The 16,665-nt window shown below is 54.1% G+C and overlaps 3 protein-coding genes across 7 annotated transcripts in view; 2 read left to right on the top strand and 1 right to left on the bottom strand.

Annotated features, from left to right (window-relative positions):
• Positions 1 to 2,996, top strand: part of RIPOR2 (RHO family interacting cell polarization regulator 2) — a 54,084-nt gene extending 51,088 nt beyond the window's left edge. For all 3 annotated transcript variants that reach the window (XM_059674236.1, XM_059674237.1, XM_059674238.1), the window contains 2 exons: positions 175 to 265; positions 1,344 to 2,996. In XM_059674236.1, the coding sequence (XP_059530219.1) occupies positions 175 to 265; positions 1,344 to 1,444 (192 nt within the window). In that variant the 3' untranslated portion in view covers positions 1,445 to 2,996. The remainder of the gene's footprint in view (positions 1 to 174; positions 266 to 1,343) is intronic.
• A 68-nt stretch (positions 2,997 to 3,064) lies between these two features.
• On the top strand, positions 3,065 to 5,623 carry ARMH2 (armadillo like helical domain containing 2). Its single transcript, XM_059674249.1, has 2 exons — positions 3,065 to 3,848; positions 5,157 to 5,623. The coding sequence occupies exons 1-2, from the start codon at positions 3,584 to 3,586 to the stop codon at positions 5,579 to 5,581; spliced, it is 690 nt and encodes a 229-aa protein (XP_059530232.1). The 5' UTR covers positions 3,065 to 3,583; the 3' UTR covers positions 5,582 to 5,623.
• A 1,403-nt stretch (positions 5,624 to 7,026) lies between these two features.
• Positions 7,027 to 15,531, bottom strand: GMNN (geminin DNA replication inhibitor). 3 transcript variants are annotated; one of them, XR_009449967.1, is made up of 7 exons: positions 15,304 to 15,531; positions 13,764 to 13,821; positions 11,623 to 11,700; positions 10,375 to 10,522; positions 8,735 to 8,817; positions 8,257 to 8,443; positions 7,027 to 7,395 (listed from the first exon to the last, which is right to left on the bottom strand). XR_009449967.1 is itself a non-coding variant. In XM_059675722.1 (7 exons), the coding sequence occupies exons 2-7, from the start codon at positions 13,775 to 13,777 to the stop codon at positions 7,285 to 7,287; spliced, it is 540 nt and encodes a 179-aa protein (XP_059531705.1). In that variant the 5' UTR covers positions 13,778 to 13,821; positions 15,304 to 15,526; the 3' UTR covers positions 7,027 to 7,284. The 3 variants fall into 3 exon arrangements, 2 of the variants coding, with proteins under 2 accessions (XP_059531705.1, XP_059531706.1); XM_059675722.1 differs by having other exon boundaries at positions 8,257 to 8,367; positions 11,623 to 11,695; positions 15,304 to 15,526; XM_059675723.1 differs by having other exon boundaries at positions 8,257 to 8,367; positions 15,304 to 15,523.
• Between the last annotated feature and the right edge of the window lie 1,134 nt (positions 15,532 to 16,665).

The raw sequence follows: 16,665 nt of genomic DNA, 5'->3' as shown, positions 1-16,665 counted from the left end.
CCCTCAGGGCTCCTGCCGCTGGGGACCTGGCTCCCTCCGGGAATTCACCCCGCCTGTGGGGTGGCGCCCAGGAGCCGGGACCCAGCTCCCCACATGCAGCTGGGGGGGGCCCGGGTAGGACAGCCCGGCCCCAGACAGATGTCAGCTCACGCTGTGCATGGCCCCTTCCCGCAGGCCACTGAGAGCATCAAGATGCTGGTGACCCTGTGCCAGTCGGACGCGGAGGAGATCAGAAACGTGGCCTCTGAAACCCTCCTGTCTCTGGGTGAGTGTGCCCGGGGCTGCGTGCTTTTGAGTCTTACGCAGAGCTGTCGGGGGAGGGTCCCTGTGCACCGTGTAGCGAGTCCCCCCCCATGGCTGCCTGCTCACACACACGCTCACACACATGCTCACACACACGCTCGCACACACGCTCGCACACGCTCACAATATTCACACACACACTCACACTCTCACAACACACACACATATACTCTCACACATAATGCACGCACACGCGCACACAGACACACACTCATACACACCCAGCATGAGGACTCCTCAGTCTCCACGTCTCTCCGGCTTCTGTCCTGACCCCCTGGATGTGGAGGGTGAGGGCTGGGAGCCTCCGGGATGGCTCCTCAGTCTGGGCAGGATTTCGGATTAAGAACCTGGAAGTCACACCGTCGTGGCAGGAGCTGCTGCCTCCTGCACGCCCCTCAATGGGGACGGAGCCCGTAACTCAGGCCTGTGCCCTGACCGGGAATCGAACCCTGACCTCCTGGTTCAGTGGTCGAGCACAGCTGACTCTTTCCTCAGTCTCTGTGTTAAATGGACGGAAGCTTCTCGCCCTCACTCTCCCACTTGCTGGTAAAGTTTTTAAATGAGGAAAAATGGAACAAAATAGTCAAGTAATTGACACGCGTTGGCAGTTCAGGGCGCTCCTGCTGACAGCCTGAGCCCTGGTGGGCGGTAGGCTCGTCACCACGTTTCCATGGTCACTTCTGGCTGGCGTTTGGAAGCCTGAATGTGACTCTATGAACGGCCGTGTAGGCGCCGGCACAGACGTGTAAAGGTAAAAGCCGTGCGGACGTTGCACGCTCCAGGGGCCAGGACCCGCGCGTGGAGGCCGCGCCCCGCCGGCAGCAGGTTCCCCGGGCGTGGCAGGGGTAAACCTACTTAGTGAACTCACGGACACCACGTGCCCCAGACCTCTCGCCTCCCACCTGCCCGCTGCCCGGCTCTGGCCTCGGCTCCAAAGAGAGAAACAGCATCATTAACAAGAGAGGTGACTTTTCCTTCCCTGACGGTGACAGCGGAGCGCTGAGCTGACGCTGGTACCCGTTTCTCGCGTTCCCATCCAGGCGAAGATGGGCGGCTGGCCTACGAGCAGCTGGACAAGTTCCCCCGGGACTGCGCCCACGTCGGAGGCCGTCACGGGACCGAGGTGGCCACGGCCTTTTAATGACCCAACAGCTGTCGTCACAGATGGCCCGGGTCCCGGAGGCGCCGCGATGTAGCCGGAAACCTCCCGCGGTGTAGACAGAACTCGACCCGGTCCCAGCGCCCAGCGCGAGCTGTGCCCGCTACGAGGGAGCTGTGTGCAGCGTCGTAGGTCAGTCACATCGCCGACCACGGACAGCGCTGAGTCAACCGAGCCCGCCGTCTCTGACACATATGGGATTTCAAAACAGCCATCTCTGTACTTTTCCAGAAGTTCTATGAGCTTGAGGCCGTCCTGTGAGACTCGGGTAAATGTCGTACAGCTTGCAGTTCTCTCCGTCCGTCGTGTTCTCGGGGTTGAGGGTCCCCACCCCACACCCCCACCAGCCACCTAATTTTACCTTCAATGAAAAGCACAAAAAAGAATTGCTCCCAATAAAAGTTTGCCTGCAGGACGGTAGAACGCCACATCGTGAGAGCGTAATGTTTTTACACGTCACGTGTCACTGTGCCTCCTGTCCCTCTTCCTCCCGAGAGTTCCGAAAGCGTGTTTCCACGGTGGCGAGGAGATGGGGAGGTGACCAGGAGCAGACGACCTTGGGAGATCACCCCCCTAGTCCTTACACACAAAGGCGCGCATTGCGTCTGCTTTTATTTTTGAACAAACAAGAGCCATTTTTTTATGATCTTTTTCTATAGAGGTACTTGGCTGCTAAGACCAATCCAAACCCAAAGCCATGGCTTCAGAAAAGCTGGGCGCTCCCTGAGGCGCGAGCGCGCACAAGCTGGAGGGACATTGAAAAGGGGTCCTTGCTTCCGTGACAACCCCAGGAGGTCAGGATGAAGGCTGCCCCCTGGGGGGTGACTGCCCCCTGCTGGGACCCCTTGGCCAAACAGAACAGCAGCAGCCCTCACCGCTCCCACCAGGGGAGCAAACCCCGTCCTTAAAGTCCACGCCCGCTCAGGAGCTCCTGGCACATAACGGGGCTTCCTCCAAGGCGTATTCGGGGCGGGATATGCCAAGTTATCGAATAGGTGTGAGTGTAGCTTGAACTGTACTCCAGATGTGTTTGTATAAAATGCCAGTGAGGTGTCATTTTAAATAGCTACACGTCAGCAGACCTTTACGGCAGCTCTTAGTTCAACTTAAACAGTGTCTGCCGGGTTTCCCGGCAAAGAGTCCTTGGGACTGTGAAGTTACAGTGTGTGTGTGTGTGTATATCTATTTGTATATTTATAAATATTATATATATGCCTATGTCCTTCCTTTGAAAGTTCCTTGTACAGTCTGTAGTTAGGATAGCCTGCATAAGCTGCAGTCCCTGTGAAATGGTGGAGATGATTTTTTTTTTTTTATAGAAAACTCAAATCCCAAATGTGACCAAGTGTTTTGTTGGTTGTGGTGTGTGTGTTTTTAAAAGAATTTTGAATATTGCATGAGCAACGGACTCCAGGTCTTTTGTATTCACGTCTGCATTTTGTTTTGGTTGAGGGGGTGCGTTGTTTTGTGGCATTTGTACCCGTCACTGTTCCCACCCTGGACGTTCAAATAAAAACTATTTTTGAATCTCTGGTCTCAGGCCCAGAGTCCACTGTATTTTTTCACACACCCTCGCGAGTCGGTACATACACACGACCCCTCACTCCCCACTGGAATTTGTTCTGATCTTGACATTCCTTCATCCATAATGAGGGATAGTAATATTTGCTTCTTGGATATTTTCTTTTAAGTATATGTTTATTGATTTCAGAGAGGAAGGGAATGGGAGTGAGAGATAGAAACATCAATGATGAGAATCATGGATTGGCTGCCTCCTGCACGCCCCCCGCTGGGGATCAAGCCTGCAACCTGGGCCTGTGCCCCAGCCAGGAATCCAACTGTGAACTCGTGGTTCACAGGCCAACATGCAGCCACGGAGCCACGCCGGCCAGCACTCCTCGGGCATTTATGAAGCTACTTGGAGAAAAAAGACTCTGAGCTCCTGGAGGGTAAGAAGCATCATCCTTCATCTGTGTGCTCAGCCCAAACCCCAGGCAGCACCCTCTGCTCCCCAGCCCGTGTGGTCCAGGAGACTCCGTTGCTAGGTGATGCGTTCCAGAGTTCTGAACTATTGTGGCCACTGGCGCGCAGTGGACCGGGAGCCCCTGGCCTGTCCACACAATGGCCACGGCCCACGTTCCTTCTGAGCAGCACGAGTCTCGGGTTTATCAGTATGTCGTGCGGCTGGGCCGGTGCCTCCGGAGGCTCTGGAATGTCTATATTATGGGCTTCTTCGTTGAGGAGGAGAAAGAATATACACCCCAAAGCCAGACTATTTTTCATAAAGAAAAAATCATGGCACTTGGCCAGACACTGAAGAACAAATCCCTGGCCATCGAGGAGAGGGCTCAGGCCGCCTACAGGATCGGACTGCTGGCCTTCACAGGTGCGACCCTCCAGGGCTGACGTCCGTTTCACACCCCGTTTGCTGGTTACACTACGTTAGGGTCTTCACAGGGCTCGTCTTAAAACCCCAGCAACACTTCCTTTGCCTAAGTTATCAGTTTTCTGTCTTTGTACCACCAAAGACATTACTGTTTATTTTTCTCCTTAAGGATCTGGGTTTTTTTATTTATTTATTTGGTAAAAAGGATTCTTTTTTTAAAATGTATTTTTATTGATTTCAGAAGGGAAGGGAAAAGAGAGAGAGAGAGAGAGAGAGAGAAAGAGAGAGAGAGAGAAACATCAATGATGAGAGAATCATTGATCGGCTGCCTCCTGCACACCCCACTCTGGGGATCAAGCCTGCAACCCAGGCCTGTGCCCCGACTGGGAATGGAACTGTGACCCTCTGGTTCATAGGTCACCGCTCAACCACTGAGCCACGCCGGCCGGGCTCAGCTAAAACTTGAACATTGACGAGAACATGCTTAGGATGTAAGAGAAATGCAAGTCAGGTGGGAAGTCCAGGCTGGAATCCGGCCAGTGATGAGGCTGCTCCTCACGCCTCACCTCTAACAGGCTCCTCCCTTCTCGGCGTTTGAGATTGGAACGAGGAAGAGCTGGGGGTCAGGAGGAGGACCAGGTGGTGCGGGACCAGGTGGGGTCAGGGGGCAGAGCCAGGATGGCCTCGCTGGTCCCAGGCCTGCAAGAGCTGGGCTGGGAGGGGGTTGGAACGGGAGGGAAGGGCAGAGCGGCGGGCGAGAAACCTCTCCGACCACCAGCCCTGGCGTCGCTGCTCTACTGCTCTTGTGTTTTTTCTTTTTTAATCCTCACCTGAGGACATTTCTCCATTGGTTTTTAGAGAGAGTGAAAGGGAGAGAGGAGACACAGAGAGAAACATCGATGGGTTGCCTTCGCACATGCTCCAACCAGGGCTGGGGATCGAGCCTGCAACCTAGGTACGTACCCTGGACTGGAATCGAACCCGGGACCCTTCAGCCCCCAGGCCTACGCTCTTTCCGCTGAGCCAAACCGGCTGGGGCAAACGCTCTGGTGATTTTTCAAGTACTGAAGACGGAGAAGCAGGAAGGAGACCACAAGGGAGATGCCCGAGAACCCAGGCCTCCTGGGTGCCTGAGGACGGGGACCCCGGCAGGCAGGGACCTCCCAGAGCCCAAGTTCCCGAGCACACACGTTCCCCGGCCCGAGCGGCCGTGGGTGGCACCAAGAATAGGCACGGCTGAGCCGCCCCGCCCGTCCCTGGCCACCAGGCCTGCCGAGCGCTCCTGGAACCCAGGCGCTTGTCTTCCAGGAGGGCCCGTGGCCGGGAAGTTTGCGGCCGAGCACATGAAAGAAGTGGCGAGCTTGCTGCAGAACGCCCAGGCGGCCCCCCACGCGAGGATCCTGCTGCTCCAGAGCGTGGCCTGCTGGTGCTACTTGAACCCCATCACCCAGAAGAGGGCCAAGTTCCTGCAGCTCGTCCCCGTTCTCATGGCGATTTTTGAGAAGGTCCCTGAGTCCAGCAAGACGGACGTCAACAACAGCCTCCTGGTGAAGTTCTGGGCGTGCTACACCCTGTCCGTCATGACCTGCAACAACATGTCCTACGTGGAGGAGCTGAGGGAGCACTGCAAGTTCAAGTACCAACTGCAGGCGCTGGCGCAGAAGGACTGGACGGGCTGGCCCGAGAACTTCGCCGAGGTGCTCTACTTCCTCATCGGTTTCCACAGGCACTGACCTCTCGCTCCGGCCCGGCCGTCGGCACCGCCGGGGGGCCCTGGAACAGAAATAAACGATCAAAGCCCACACGTCCCTCCTGGCGTCTTTTTTTAGGTGGTTGGAAACTCCCATTGAGCCCTAGCAGGTGTGGCTCAGTGGATAGAGCACCAGCCTGCGGACTGAAGGGTCCTGGGGTTCGATTCCCGGTCAGGGCACAGGCCCGGGTTGCGGGCTCGATCCCCAGTACGGGGTGTGCAGGAGGCAGCCGGTCCATGAATCTCTCATCATTGATGTTTCTGAAATCAGTAAGAATATATTTTAAAATGACCTCCTGCAGATGAAGGTACTAAAATGGGAATTTTGGGAAGATGCCAGGGGCATTGGTGGAATTCATGGGGTGTTAGATACTAAGCCAAGGCGCCCAGAAAAGCCAAACCCACTACGGTGCTGGACACGGGCGCCCACCCCTTCTGTTTCGGTGCCGGCCTCCAGCCGCCGTGTCCTGGGCTGAGGTGGTTCTCTGGCTGCCAGAACACGAGCTTCTGGCACATCAGACGGCGCTGCTTGCGACATTTGGTAGCTAACTGAAAACTAGATTCATCATCTGAAGGAGTCTTCCAAATTCTCTCGATCGACCCAGTTTCCAGGCGACAAAGACCTTGCCTGAGTGCCCCTTCGATGCGCGACATGGCTCCGTTGCCCCTTACGGACACCGTGCGCCTCAGAACACGCTGTCCCACGGCCGTGTACTCCGCACACCGTGCCCCCGTGGCCTTGTCTTCCTGCAGAACGGACTCATGGGAAACTCCTCATTCATTTCACCTGGCTCTGACTTCTTATGCCTTCCATAGTGTATGCTTTTTAAAAAACACCTATGTTTTTATTGATTTTTTTAGAGAGAGAGGAAGGGAGATAGAGATGGAAACATTCATGAGAAACATTGATCAGCTGCCTCCTGCACGCCCCACACTGGGGATCGAGCCTGCAACCCGGGCCTGTGCCCTGACCTGGAATCCAACTGTGACCTCCTGGTTCATAGGCTGACGCTCAATCCAAGCCACACTGACCAAGCCTATGCGTATGCTCTGTGCTGTATCTAATGTAACGTGCATGGTTTCAGAACCCTCAGCTATTCCTGCATCTCGTCACTGGGCGTGCACCTGGTCACCATCGCCATCGGCGGGACAGACACACGAGAAACTCCTGACACCACCTCCTCACAGCCTTTACCAAAACCCCCAGGAGGAGCGGGGGTCGAGGGGCCTGGAAATCCACAGTCCGACCCTGAGCTGGGGGCAACCAGCTGGGGAGTCAAACCTCAGCCATTTCCTCTAAAGGGGAACAAATTCACTTTCTCCTCGTTTCCTCCCAGTCAACAAAGGGGTAGAGAGAAAATGATATAAAACCAGAGAAACAGACAAATTTTACTCCTTAGACTTCGTTTTTCCAAGAAACACATATGCTCACTAGGAAACGAAGTTTATTTATCACGTACACAAGTTGTGTCTGACATCTGAGAAAATGTTATTTACATAAAACACCATAGATTAAAACATACAGTATATATTTGTATTTTAACACGATAGGGTCCCAGGGCTCAAACAGGACGTCTGCATCACAGCTATTTGCTCTGCCACCAAGAACCGTCGTGGCGGTAACGGGCACGTCTGTTCTGAGTCTCTGCGCACAGCTCACACGGGGAAGACGCGGCGGCCCTGCACTCACGCCCACGCCGCGGCCTCCGCCTCCGGATCCTCGCCCGCCGCCTCGTCAGAGTCAGATCCCTCGCTGTCCGGCGATTCGAAGCTCTCCAGAGCGTCTCCTTTCAGCCGCTTTTAAAGAATGAGCCGTGTTTGTTATAAAAACTTTCAAACCCAAGCCCCTGATCCGGCTGCGGTATGTGCCCCTCGGTGTGGTAACGAGGTCGCTGCAGACTGTCTCCGCTGAACCCACTCACCCCCGGGCCTGTCAGTCTCCCCCGCGCTGGATCACCCGCAGCCACGTCACGTGGCTGGCTGACCCGCTCCCTTGGAAGGCACTGACTCTTCAATGGACGAGCCCTCCTCTAAGGCGGGGAGCCCGCTGGGGACCACACTCCGCAGCCAAGGCGGCCATGACAGCATCGCCAGGTGAGAAACTCAAACGTTAAAGTCTGTCAGGGCCCGAACATGCGAGCAATTCAGTACAAAAAAGGGTTTCATTTGGAAATCTTCCACCCCATCAGCAAGACGCCTTTTTGTAAACAACATTAAGTTGTAAAACTTGGGTTTTCGGCTAAGCCTGGCAATGGAACGGGCACGAGGCGAATCCTTACAAACACGTTCCTTCCCAATTTTAAACAAAGTCAGATGAGCCCCACCCTTCCCGGCGCACAAGGAGCAGCCTTACGAACACGGGAGGGTCACGCTGGCACGAACGTTAAATGTAAACTGTCTAAGACGCGTCGGCTGTGAAAGGGAAGCCTTCTCCTACTTTCTCAGCGGAGACACCTCTCAGCGTCCATCTATTGTGACTCGTTCTCATAACCTACAGAGCAGGGCCAGTGACCCCGCGTTACAGCTGAGGACAGCGAAGACCCCACAGCACCAACTCGCTGCTTACTCACAACCTTCACGTCCGGGTGGGGAGCTAGGAACCCCGAATCCGAGTCCAGAGCCCACAGGTCCTCGCGCTGGGCTCGGCGGGACACTCACCTCCAGGACCTCCGCCATGTACTGCACGTGCTCCGCCACCTCCGCCAGCTCCCGGTTCTCCCTCTGCAGGCGGGCGATCTCACTCGCCTTCTGCTCGATCTCTCTGTGGAGCTGTGGGGTGGGTCAGCTCAGGGTTCCTCGCCTCCCGCCGCGCACCCCGCAGGCCTCCCAGGTGTGACGGGCACACCTGCACAGTCCCCCCAGGTGTGACGGGCACACCTGCACAGTCCCCCCAGGTGTGACGGGCACACCTGCACAGTCCCCCCAGGTGTGACGGGCACACCTGCACAGTCCGGGCAGAGGGGCCATCGCTGGCGCCCACCACTTCGGCTTCTTTGGGTAAAATAATCCTAACAGCCGCCGCATTGAACTTTCCTTAGGCCCAAATGCAAGCCCGTTTACACTGCTCCAGCCAAGTGCGCTAAGCAGTGAGGGGAATATTAAAATGCACACGGCACCAGTTCTACTCAGCGCTCACCTTCTCGTTCTCCTTCAGCGCTTCATAGAGAGCCTTCCGCCGCTGCTCCGCCACTTCCTTCCAGTACTGAGAGGACGGGTTTTCTAAAAAACAATGTTTTACATGAAACTCGGAAAGCCCCTCCTGTTCCGGCTGCAGTGACATCCCCAGCATCCTTTCTTTTTTTTTCTTTTTTTTTTTTTTAATATATTTTATTGATTTTTTACAGAGAGGAAGGGAGAGAGATAGAGAGTTAGAAACATCGATGAGAGAGAAACATCGATCAGCTGCCTCCTGCACATCTCCCACTGGGGATGTGTCCACAACCCAGGTAGATGCCCTTGACCGGAATCGAACCTGGGACCTTTCAGTCCGCAGGCCGACGCTCTATCCACTGAGCCAAACCGGTTTCGGCCTCCTTTCTATTTAAAAAGCAATTTGCAGTCTTACTCAGTACCACCATATCACTTGGCAATACCCCTTTCCTAAATCTGAAGTTAGAAAACCCAGTCAACTTTGTTCTATTTTATTTCCCCGACATTTTAGGGATTCTGATACATCCCCCTGAGGGTCTGTAGAGTTGTGTGCTCAGGTGACGTCGACTGGCATGTGTCATCTATGTGGTGACATTAGCAATATGGCACAGTCGGTTCTGTATGTGACTGCAGTGTTTTTGCCACCAAATCTCAGCCAAGTCAGACATGAGTGTCACAAACCCTACAGTTCACCCCACAACAGGACTGGAGAGAGGGCTGCTGTGCTTCTCTGCAGCCGCCCTTTCCCGATTTGTCTGATAAACCCTACAGCCTACGATCCCTTTCCTTGCTGTCTTCCGGCAGCTCAGAATGAGCCCAACGGACTCCATGACCTTGAGTAAATCAATTAACTTCTCTCTAAGTCTCCAATTTTTCATCAATAACAACATCAATGACCTTCCATGATGCTTAAAAACCATTGCCAGCTTCCTCTTACGGTGCCGCCTGCCATTCCATTAAAAACTTGCATTTAGCCCTGACCGGTTTGGCTCAGTGGATAGAGCGTCGGCCTGCGGACTCAAGGGTCCCAGGTTCAATTCCGGTCAAGGGCATGTACCTTGGTTGTGGGCACATCCCCAATGAGGGGTGTGCAGGAAGCAGCTGATCGATGTTTCTCTCATCGATGTTTCTACTAACTCTATCCCTCTCCCTTCCTCTCTGTAAAAAAACCAATAAAATATATTAAAACACACACACACACACACACAAACTTGCATTTATTCCCGCCCGGCGGCTCCCGTCCTCACTCCCTTGACTCCCGCCAGGCCCCTGCGGGCTCCCTCCCAGCACACTCACTCCTTTCTTCAAACTCAGACTCTAGACACTTTTTCCCCGAAAAGACTACTTCTGTCTTGGCAATCCCATATCCAGCTGACATGTTAACCACTATCCTTCCCTTTGATATTCCATCCATATCTGGATCTTACAAAACAGTAAGACCTGTCCACGTTTGGTGCCGGTATTTGTAACCGTAAGGAATGTTAGGGTGTCGGGCATCACAGTGAACTGGTATGTGCCCAGCCCAGAGGCCGTGGGCAGAGTCCCGAACAGGAGGAGGTAAGAGTGACCTGCACTCCAAGGACAGTGTCTGCGATAAAGGCTATCTCATCCACACTTGCCTCCTACCTGCAGCCATGAGGTCCAGTGCCTCCGGGGTAACTCCTCCGAGCTCCTTGCTCTCACCATGCTCCGGGGCCGCAGTGACTCCAGAGCCGGAAGTCTTAGACGCCGACTGGTCACTGCGATGTTTCGGTTTGAACGAGCCTTTAACCAGCTGCCGTGGAAATCCACACGTCAATCTCATTTGTTTTTCTCTAAGAAGCAAGAAAGCTGGGTGCACCTGGGAACCAGCGCAGGCCCAGCTTCTGAAGATGTGTGCTTAGAAGAAGGAAGAATCGCAGGGTAAGCCATGCACCGCTCGAGTCCAGAGCAGCGGTTCTCAGCCTGTGGGTCGCGACCCCTTTGGCGGTCGAACAGCCCTTTCACAGGGGTCGCCTAAGACCATCCTGCATATCAGATATTTACATGACGATTCATAACTGTAGCAACATTACAGTTATGAAGTAGAAACGAAAATAATTTTATGGTTGGGTCACAACATGAGGAACTGTATTTAAAGGGCCGGAAGGTTGAGAACCACTGGTCCAGAGAAAAGAGGGAAAAGCAGGGAGGAGGAAGAGCCACTGGCGAAAGAAGAAATTAAGGGTATCAAAAGAAAGAAACAAGTCAAAGATAATATGGAACCACAATATAAATATGTAGAAATTTTTGAAGAATATGAAATTTGCTAAGAAATTTTTTGAAAGCTCAGTGGTCTTATTATTTATGTGTTAAAAATGGAGCCGCATCTGTTTGTGTCTTTCTGACATCTTTGGATCTTCTTTAAAAAATCATACAGTTTAAAACTCCCCCAAAATGTAAAGGTCTGTTTTGGGAATTTTATTTGCAGCAACTGTTTGGAATTAGAGCTGGATCTAAGGCTAAACTGAAATTATTTTTATTGTTTAAATAATTCAGTTCCATAGAAAGGCAGTATTTTCTACCTGCAAAAGTCTAGACACTTTCAACAATGATTTCATCATTTACATACAGAGGTAAATGAAGGATCCACCATTTTATTCTCAAAATAGGCGGCATTCCCCCTGTAGCTGATGACGTGTTCTATCATCTCAGTTCTACCAGTATTACACCAGCATCCTACTCATACCAACGTCAAACTTCCTCAATTGATCAGTTAAAACAGAAGCCACTTCTGTGGGGAGTACACAATTGTTATTCTTAAACTCCTGCCCAATTTCAATGACTTGGGTATTTCTAACCAAGGAAACCTTGCAAATGGTTTTCATGCACAGGTTCTGGCCCCGTCACACATACCTCGTTCTCTCTGCCCACGAGGGGCCCGGCTGTGGACGGCTGGATCATCTTCAGGGTCCTCCTCGGGACAGGACTGCTCTAGAGTCAAGAGAATTCGTTATGGGTCCTGAGCGCTGCAGGGACTGTGACTGCCTTAGCCTCCTACACTAACCAGAAAGGAACACAGGAACACTGACGGGACGGGCAGAAACAGGGTCACAGCTGTGAGTACGCGAACCCCAGTTTGTTCTTGTGTTATCAGGACTGAGTATTGTATTATTTTCTATATGAACAGCTGTAAACCTACGTTGGCCCCACCCTGAATTTGGTCTGCTAGGTAATTTTGCAATGCTAGGTATGAACAAGACATCAGCTTAACCAACTAGTAAACTTATTTCCCTAAAATTATAATAAAGTTTGAAGAAATTCTAAGAATGCATCATATCACCCAAACTTAACACATTTATGGTAGAAACCCAGAAAACAGGTAAATTGGGGGGAAAAGAGTAATTGTTCACACTGCAAAATACTTCTCCCCCTAATCGACAGGATTTGTCTCAGGCGTCCTTGGCATCATGACTGTCCCCGAAACCCCCACGTGCTCACCAAAGGAATAGCGTGTAGGAACATCCTCACACACAGCCACAGGCATGTACAGGACCCCTGCCCTGCCTGTGGGAGCAGTCTGCTTGGAGCCGTCCATCAGGAGACAGCTGAAATTCAGCGCCTGGGGCACTGTAATTACTGCAAAGGGCCCAGCAGTTGTTTGGGGAAAATATGGCCTTCCTGGTAATATGTAAATACCTTCCCGTACATTTCCTGATCCCAGAGCTCTCTCTAGCTTTGCAAAAAATCATTAGTTATTCTGCCACCACGGGACAGCAAACAATGGTGGTACTCAAACAAGGTCAGCGGAGGACACCGGAGCAGCGTGAGAACCGGCGCCCGCAGGCGCACTCCAGGCGCGAGCTCACCTTTCCCACGGTCAAGTTTCCCTGCGGATGATTATCTCCCCATTGAACTGAAGAACCAATGCCAGCGACGGTGAGAACAAACACCACCCCAACATTTCAGATATAATTTAGATTAGTCCAGTCTCCAAATACTAGGAGAAGCAAACACAACTCCGGAACCTGCATAACAGGAGGGTTTATTTAAGTGCTTGCTACTAACAATGACCAAAGAAGCCACAATTTACTGTCACACAAAGAGGCAATTCCTAAGACTTAACTTTTATAATGTAAGCTCTATAGCATCTTATCGTTTCCTTTGTACGGATTATGCATTGGAATGATAGGCTCATTACAGCCAAAAAGGTTATTATACATTATGGGTCTTAGTCTTTTTAGAGAACAACTTGAGATTCTGTGAACCTCTTTAAAAAAATCTTTTTTATTGATTTCAGAGAGGAAGGGAGAGGGAGAGGCAGAAACATCAACGATGGCAGAGAATCACTGATCGGCTGCCTCCTGCACGCTCCCTACAGGGGATCCAGCCCACAACCTGGGCATGTGGCCTTGACTGGAATCCAACCCAGGACCCTTCAGTCCACAGGCCGATGTTCTATCCACTGAGCAACACCAGCCAGGGCTCTGTAAACCTCTTTAAAAACACACACACCCACAAGAGCACACACACAAAATTTTGCATATAATTACCAAGGAATCTACAGTAGAAATAGCAATAATAAGCATCCTGTTTACAAAAAATCCTAAGGAATCTAGTGAAAACTATCAGAACTAAACAAGTTCAGCAAGGTTGCGGGATTCAAGATCAAGGCACAAAAAATCAATAGTATTTCTCTATGGGAACAATGAGTACATGAAAATTTACCTAAGGAAACAACTCCATCTACAACAACATTAAAAATAAAATATTTAGGGGGAAAACAACGAAAGGCGTGTAAAACTCAATACTCGGAAAACTACAATGCACTGTTGAAAGAAACTAAAGACTTAACTAAACGGGAAGATCAGAAAATTTAATATTCAACCATAATTAATTCTTTAATGGTTCTCTACTGTTACTTTTCCTCTGGCCAAAAACTCAGTAATTTAAGATTTATGGAAACAACAGCCAGGTTAAACTTGGCTGAATTATGTCAAAACACTTCCACGCACTTGCTCTCCACCCACCCAGACGAAAGCGATCCCGCCACTTACCTGCACGCGCCCATGGGTGCCTTCCTGCTTCTGCTTCATATTGGGGTTCATCGTGCACCTGGGGAAGGACAAGCGTCACCAACAGCAGAGGGAGGCCGCGGGGCGGGGCCTGCGCCTCCCCTGGGGCTGGGGGGTCTCAGCCCTGCCAGTGACCCTTGACGTCTGTACTTTATATAAACACACCCAATAATTCTGGTTAGAAAAGCTTGTTGCAAAAGGAAAAATATTAAAAAAAATGGAAAAATACAAATGCAGAGTCTAAACAAATGTACAAAACATGCCGGTGTCCTGGCTGGGGCAGGGGGGTGTCTGGGCTGAGGGAAGGGGGTGTCCTGGCTGAGGGTCGGGGGTGTCTGGGCTGAGGGAAGGGGGTGTCCTGGCTGAGGGACGGGGGGGTGTCCTGGCTGAGGGACGGGGGTGTCTGGGCTGAGGGGCAGGGGGTGTCCTGGCTGAGGGATGGGGGGTGTCCAGGCTGAGGGACGGGGGTGTCCAGGCTGAGGGACGGGGGAAAGATCTGCGAAAGGCCACAGGGAAGGCGCAGCATATCCCGGGGTGTGCCCGCCTCAGTGCTGGAGAACAGCACCCCAACCTCGCCCTTTCCCAGGCGGACGGGCTGTGATAACATGGGAGGGGCTTAACATCCGATCCGCTGGGACGACGCCCTCACATTGTGGGACATGTTTCCGCACCATCAGGAGCTGAGACGCGGGTAAGTACATAGGCTTAGCACCCACTGGGCCGGACTGACACCCATGTTTGGCCCCAGGCACGTGTCTGGGGACCATCTGCCGAGTTGCGGCCATGCCTCTACTCCGTCCGGGGCGCCACTGTGACTGTATGACCCATCGCCCTCGGACCCCGCAGTCATCCAGGGAGTCACCAACGTCGTTTAGGGGAAAAAGTGATCGGAATGGAACTGAAAATACGCGAAAACGCGCGAGTGCATGGCCCGTGGGGAGCCGGTCCAGCTTCGGGAATGTGATGGAGCTGGACGGCTGCGATGTACCATGTGCTTTCGTCCGCGTCGCATTACAAATGCTGACAGCCACCGCTCCGGGAAGGTCAGCCCTGCACCTGCGCGTGGTCTGCACCGCGGTCTGCACCCGGCGCCCCGCACTCGCGCTCCAGTTCTTTTCAACGGAAGACACCAGCCAGGGCCTGGCTCCAAATGACAGGCTGACACTCCGGGGAACCGGTGTCACCAGCGCCAGTGCCGCGGCGTAACGAGGGGCCAGGATTCAGCGACCTTCCCCTCGAGCCCGGGGTGCGGCCCCCACGCCCCTCGCCCGGACACCGCCAGTCCCTGGTCGGGGGGCGGACGTCCCACTTCCCCACCAGCCAGGCGCGGGGCGGAATCAGGCGCCTCGCCGGCCACCCCGCCTCCCCACCCCGACCAGCAGGGGGCGCAGCGCTCCAACCGCGCGCGCCAGCCAGCCAATAGGGAGCGCGGACAGGGAACGCGCCAAAATCGGCCCAGCCAATGGGGCGGCCCGGCGGCTCACCGACTGCCCCGCACGCCCCCGTTCCAAAACTCACTTACCGCGACCCTGCGGAATCACGGGAGGACCGATGCCGGCGGGCGGGCAGCCCCCGCGTAAATCTCCTGCCACCTCCGCTCACTCGTTGGAGGGAAGTGTTCGGTCCTGGCCGCGCCGCGCCGCCCAGAACCCGCCTCGCCGCGCCGGCCCCACCTCCGCCCCGCAGCTGACGCGCGCTGCTCCAAAAGCTCGCCAACTCCGCCCCGACAGCCACGTGACCTTCCCGAGGGGTGTGGCTTCCCGAATCCAGCCAATCGCCGCCCGCCTTGGCCCCGCCCCTGCCTGCGCCTGCGCGACGGTCGCGGCGTAGTGCCGCGTCCTGACCTCCGACCCCGCTCCGAGCGGGGAGAACCGCTTCCACTGCCGCCAGCACCGGAGGATGGCGAGCTGCACGTGCTGCGCACGACTCCTCGTGGTCTGTGCGGCCCTGGCCCCGCGGCTCCCTAATGTGGGCAGAGCCTTCACATTCGGGATTTTTGCATTTTGACCCTTAGGGTTCAGGAGGCGCTCGGGTCCCACGTGGGTTCCCGCTGCCCTGCAACTCGGGGCGACGAGACCTCAGCCCCGCGCGCGGCCAGCTTTCCTTATTGCCCCCCCAAGTCCTCCCATCGTGGTCTTTGTGGGTGCGGTGCCCGGGCCCGCCTGCTGCAGGTGCCGCCGAAGCTGCGGGACGTCCCGCCTCTCAACGCCTCTTGTCCTCAGAGCGAGGGAAGGGCTCCCTCCGCGCGGCACCGCCCTGACCCTGGCGCCCGCGGCCGCCTCCCCGCTCCCCGGACCTCTGGCGGCTGGAAATGTGCCAAGCACAGTCGGATGGCGCTGGCTGTTTGAGGGGACGGTGGCACATGAAGTCTAAAGCCGTAAAGGACTCAGCCCCCGCGCTGGAAACCATCAGGAGACTTGGTTTTCGGAGTGAGAATGGTGACAAGGACAGGCACGTGTCCTTGACTTTAAAACACCCGCGGCCTCTGACTCACTGCCCGTGTCTTCGGTCAGCGCGTGGTTCAAAGGCCCCCGAACGGCCGGCTGGGAGCACAGCTGGGAGCCTGCAGGTCCACAGTCCACAAAGTTCCGCGCGGCCTGCGGGCGGCTCGGGAGCCACCAGCTAGGAACCCGGAGGGCGCGGACGAGGCTGCGGGCTGGATCCCCAGCAGGGGGCGCGCAGGAGGCGGCCGGTCAAGGATTCTCATCATTGATGTTTCTCTCTCCCTCTCCCTTCCTCTCTGAAATCAATTAAAAAAATATATATATATATATATATATTAAAAGTTACATTCAAGTACACTGCACTGGGTAACGTATAAAGCACAGTTCATAATGGTGTTGTTTCTTTCCAGAACTGAAAAGCTGGGAGAGAAAATGTGAAA

The sequence above is a fragment of the Myotis daubentonii genome, chromosome 18 (genome assembly GCF_963259705.1).
Source record: "Myotis daubentonii chromosome 18, mMyoDau2.1, whole genome shotgun sequence".
Taxonomy (NCBI): domain Eukaryota; kingdom Metazoa; phylum Chordata; class Mammalia; order Chiroptera; family Vespertilionidae; genus Myotis; species Myotis daubentonii.
This window is presented reverse-complemented; position numbering and strand designations above follow the sequence as displayed.

Excerpts from the sequence above, each read along its gene's own strand:
- ARMH2 (XM_059674249.1), top strand. The coding sequence starts at position 3,584 with ATGGCCACGGCCCACGTTCCTTCTGAGCAGCACGAGTCTCGGGTTTAT. Across the intron at positions 3,849-5,156 it reads CGGACTGCTGGCCTTCACAG|GAGGGCCCGTGGCCGGGAAG; the intron begins GTGCGACCCTCC and ends CTTGTCTTCCAG.
- GMNN (XM_059675723.1), bottom strand. The coding sequence starts at position 13,814 with ATGAACCCCAATATGAAGCAGAAGCAGGAAGGCACCCATGGGCGCGTG. Across the intron at positions 8,368-8,734 it reads CGCTGAAGGAGAACGAGAAG|CTCCACAGAGAGATCGAGCA; the intron begins GTGAGCGCTGAG and ends CCCACCCCACAG. Across the intron at positions 7,396-8,256 it reads ACATGGCGGAGGTCCTGGAG|CGGCTGAAAGGAGACGCTCT; the intron begins GTGAGTGTCCCG and ends ATTCTTTAAAAG.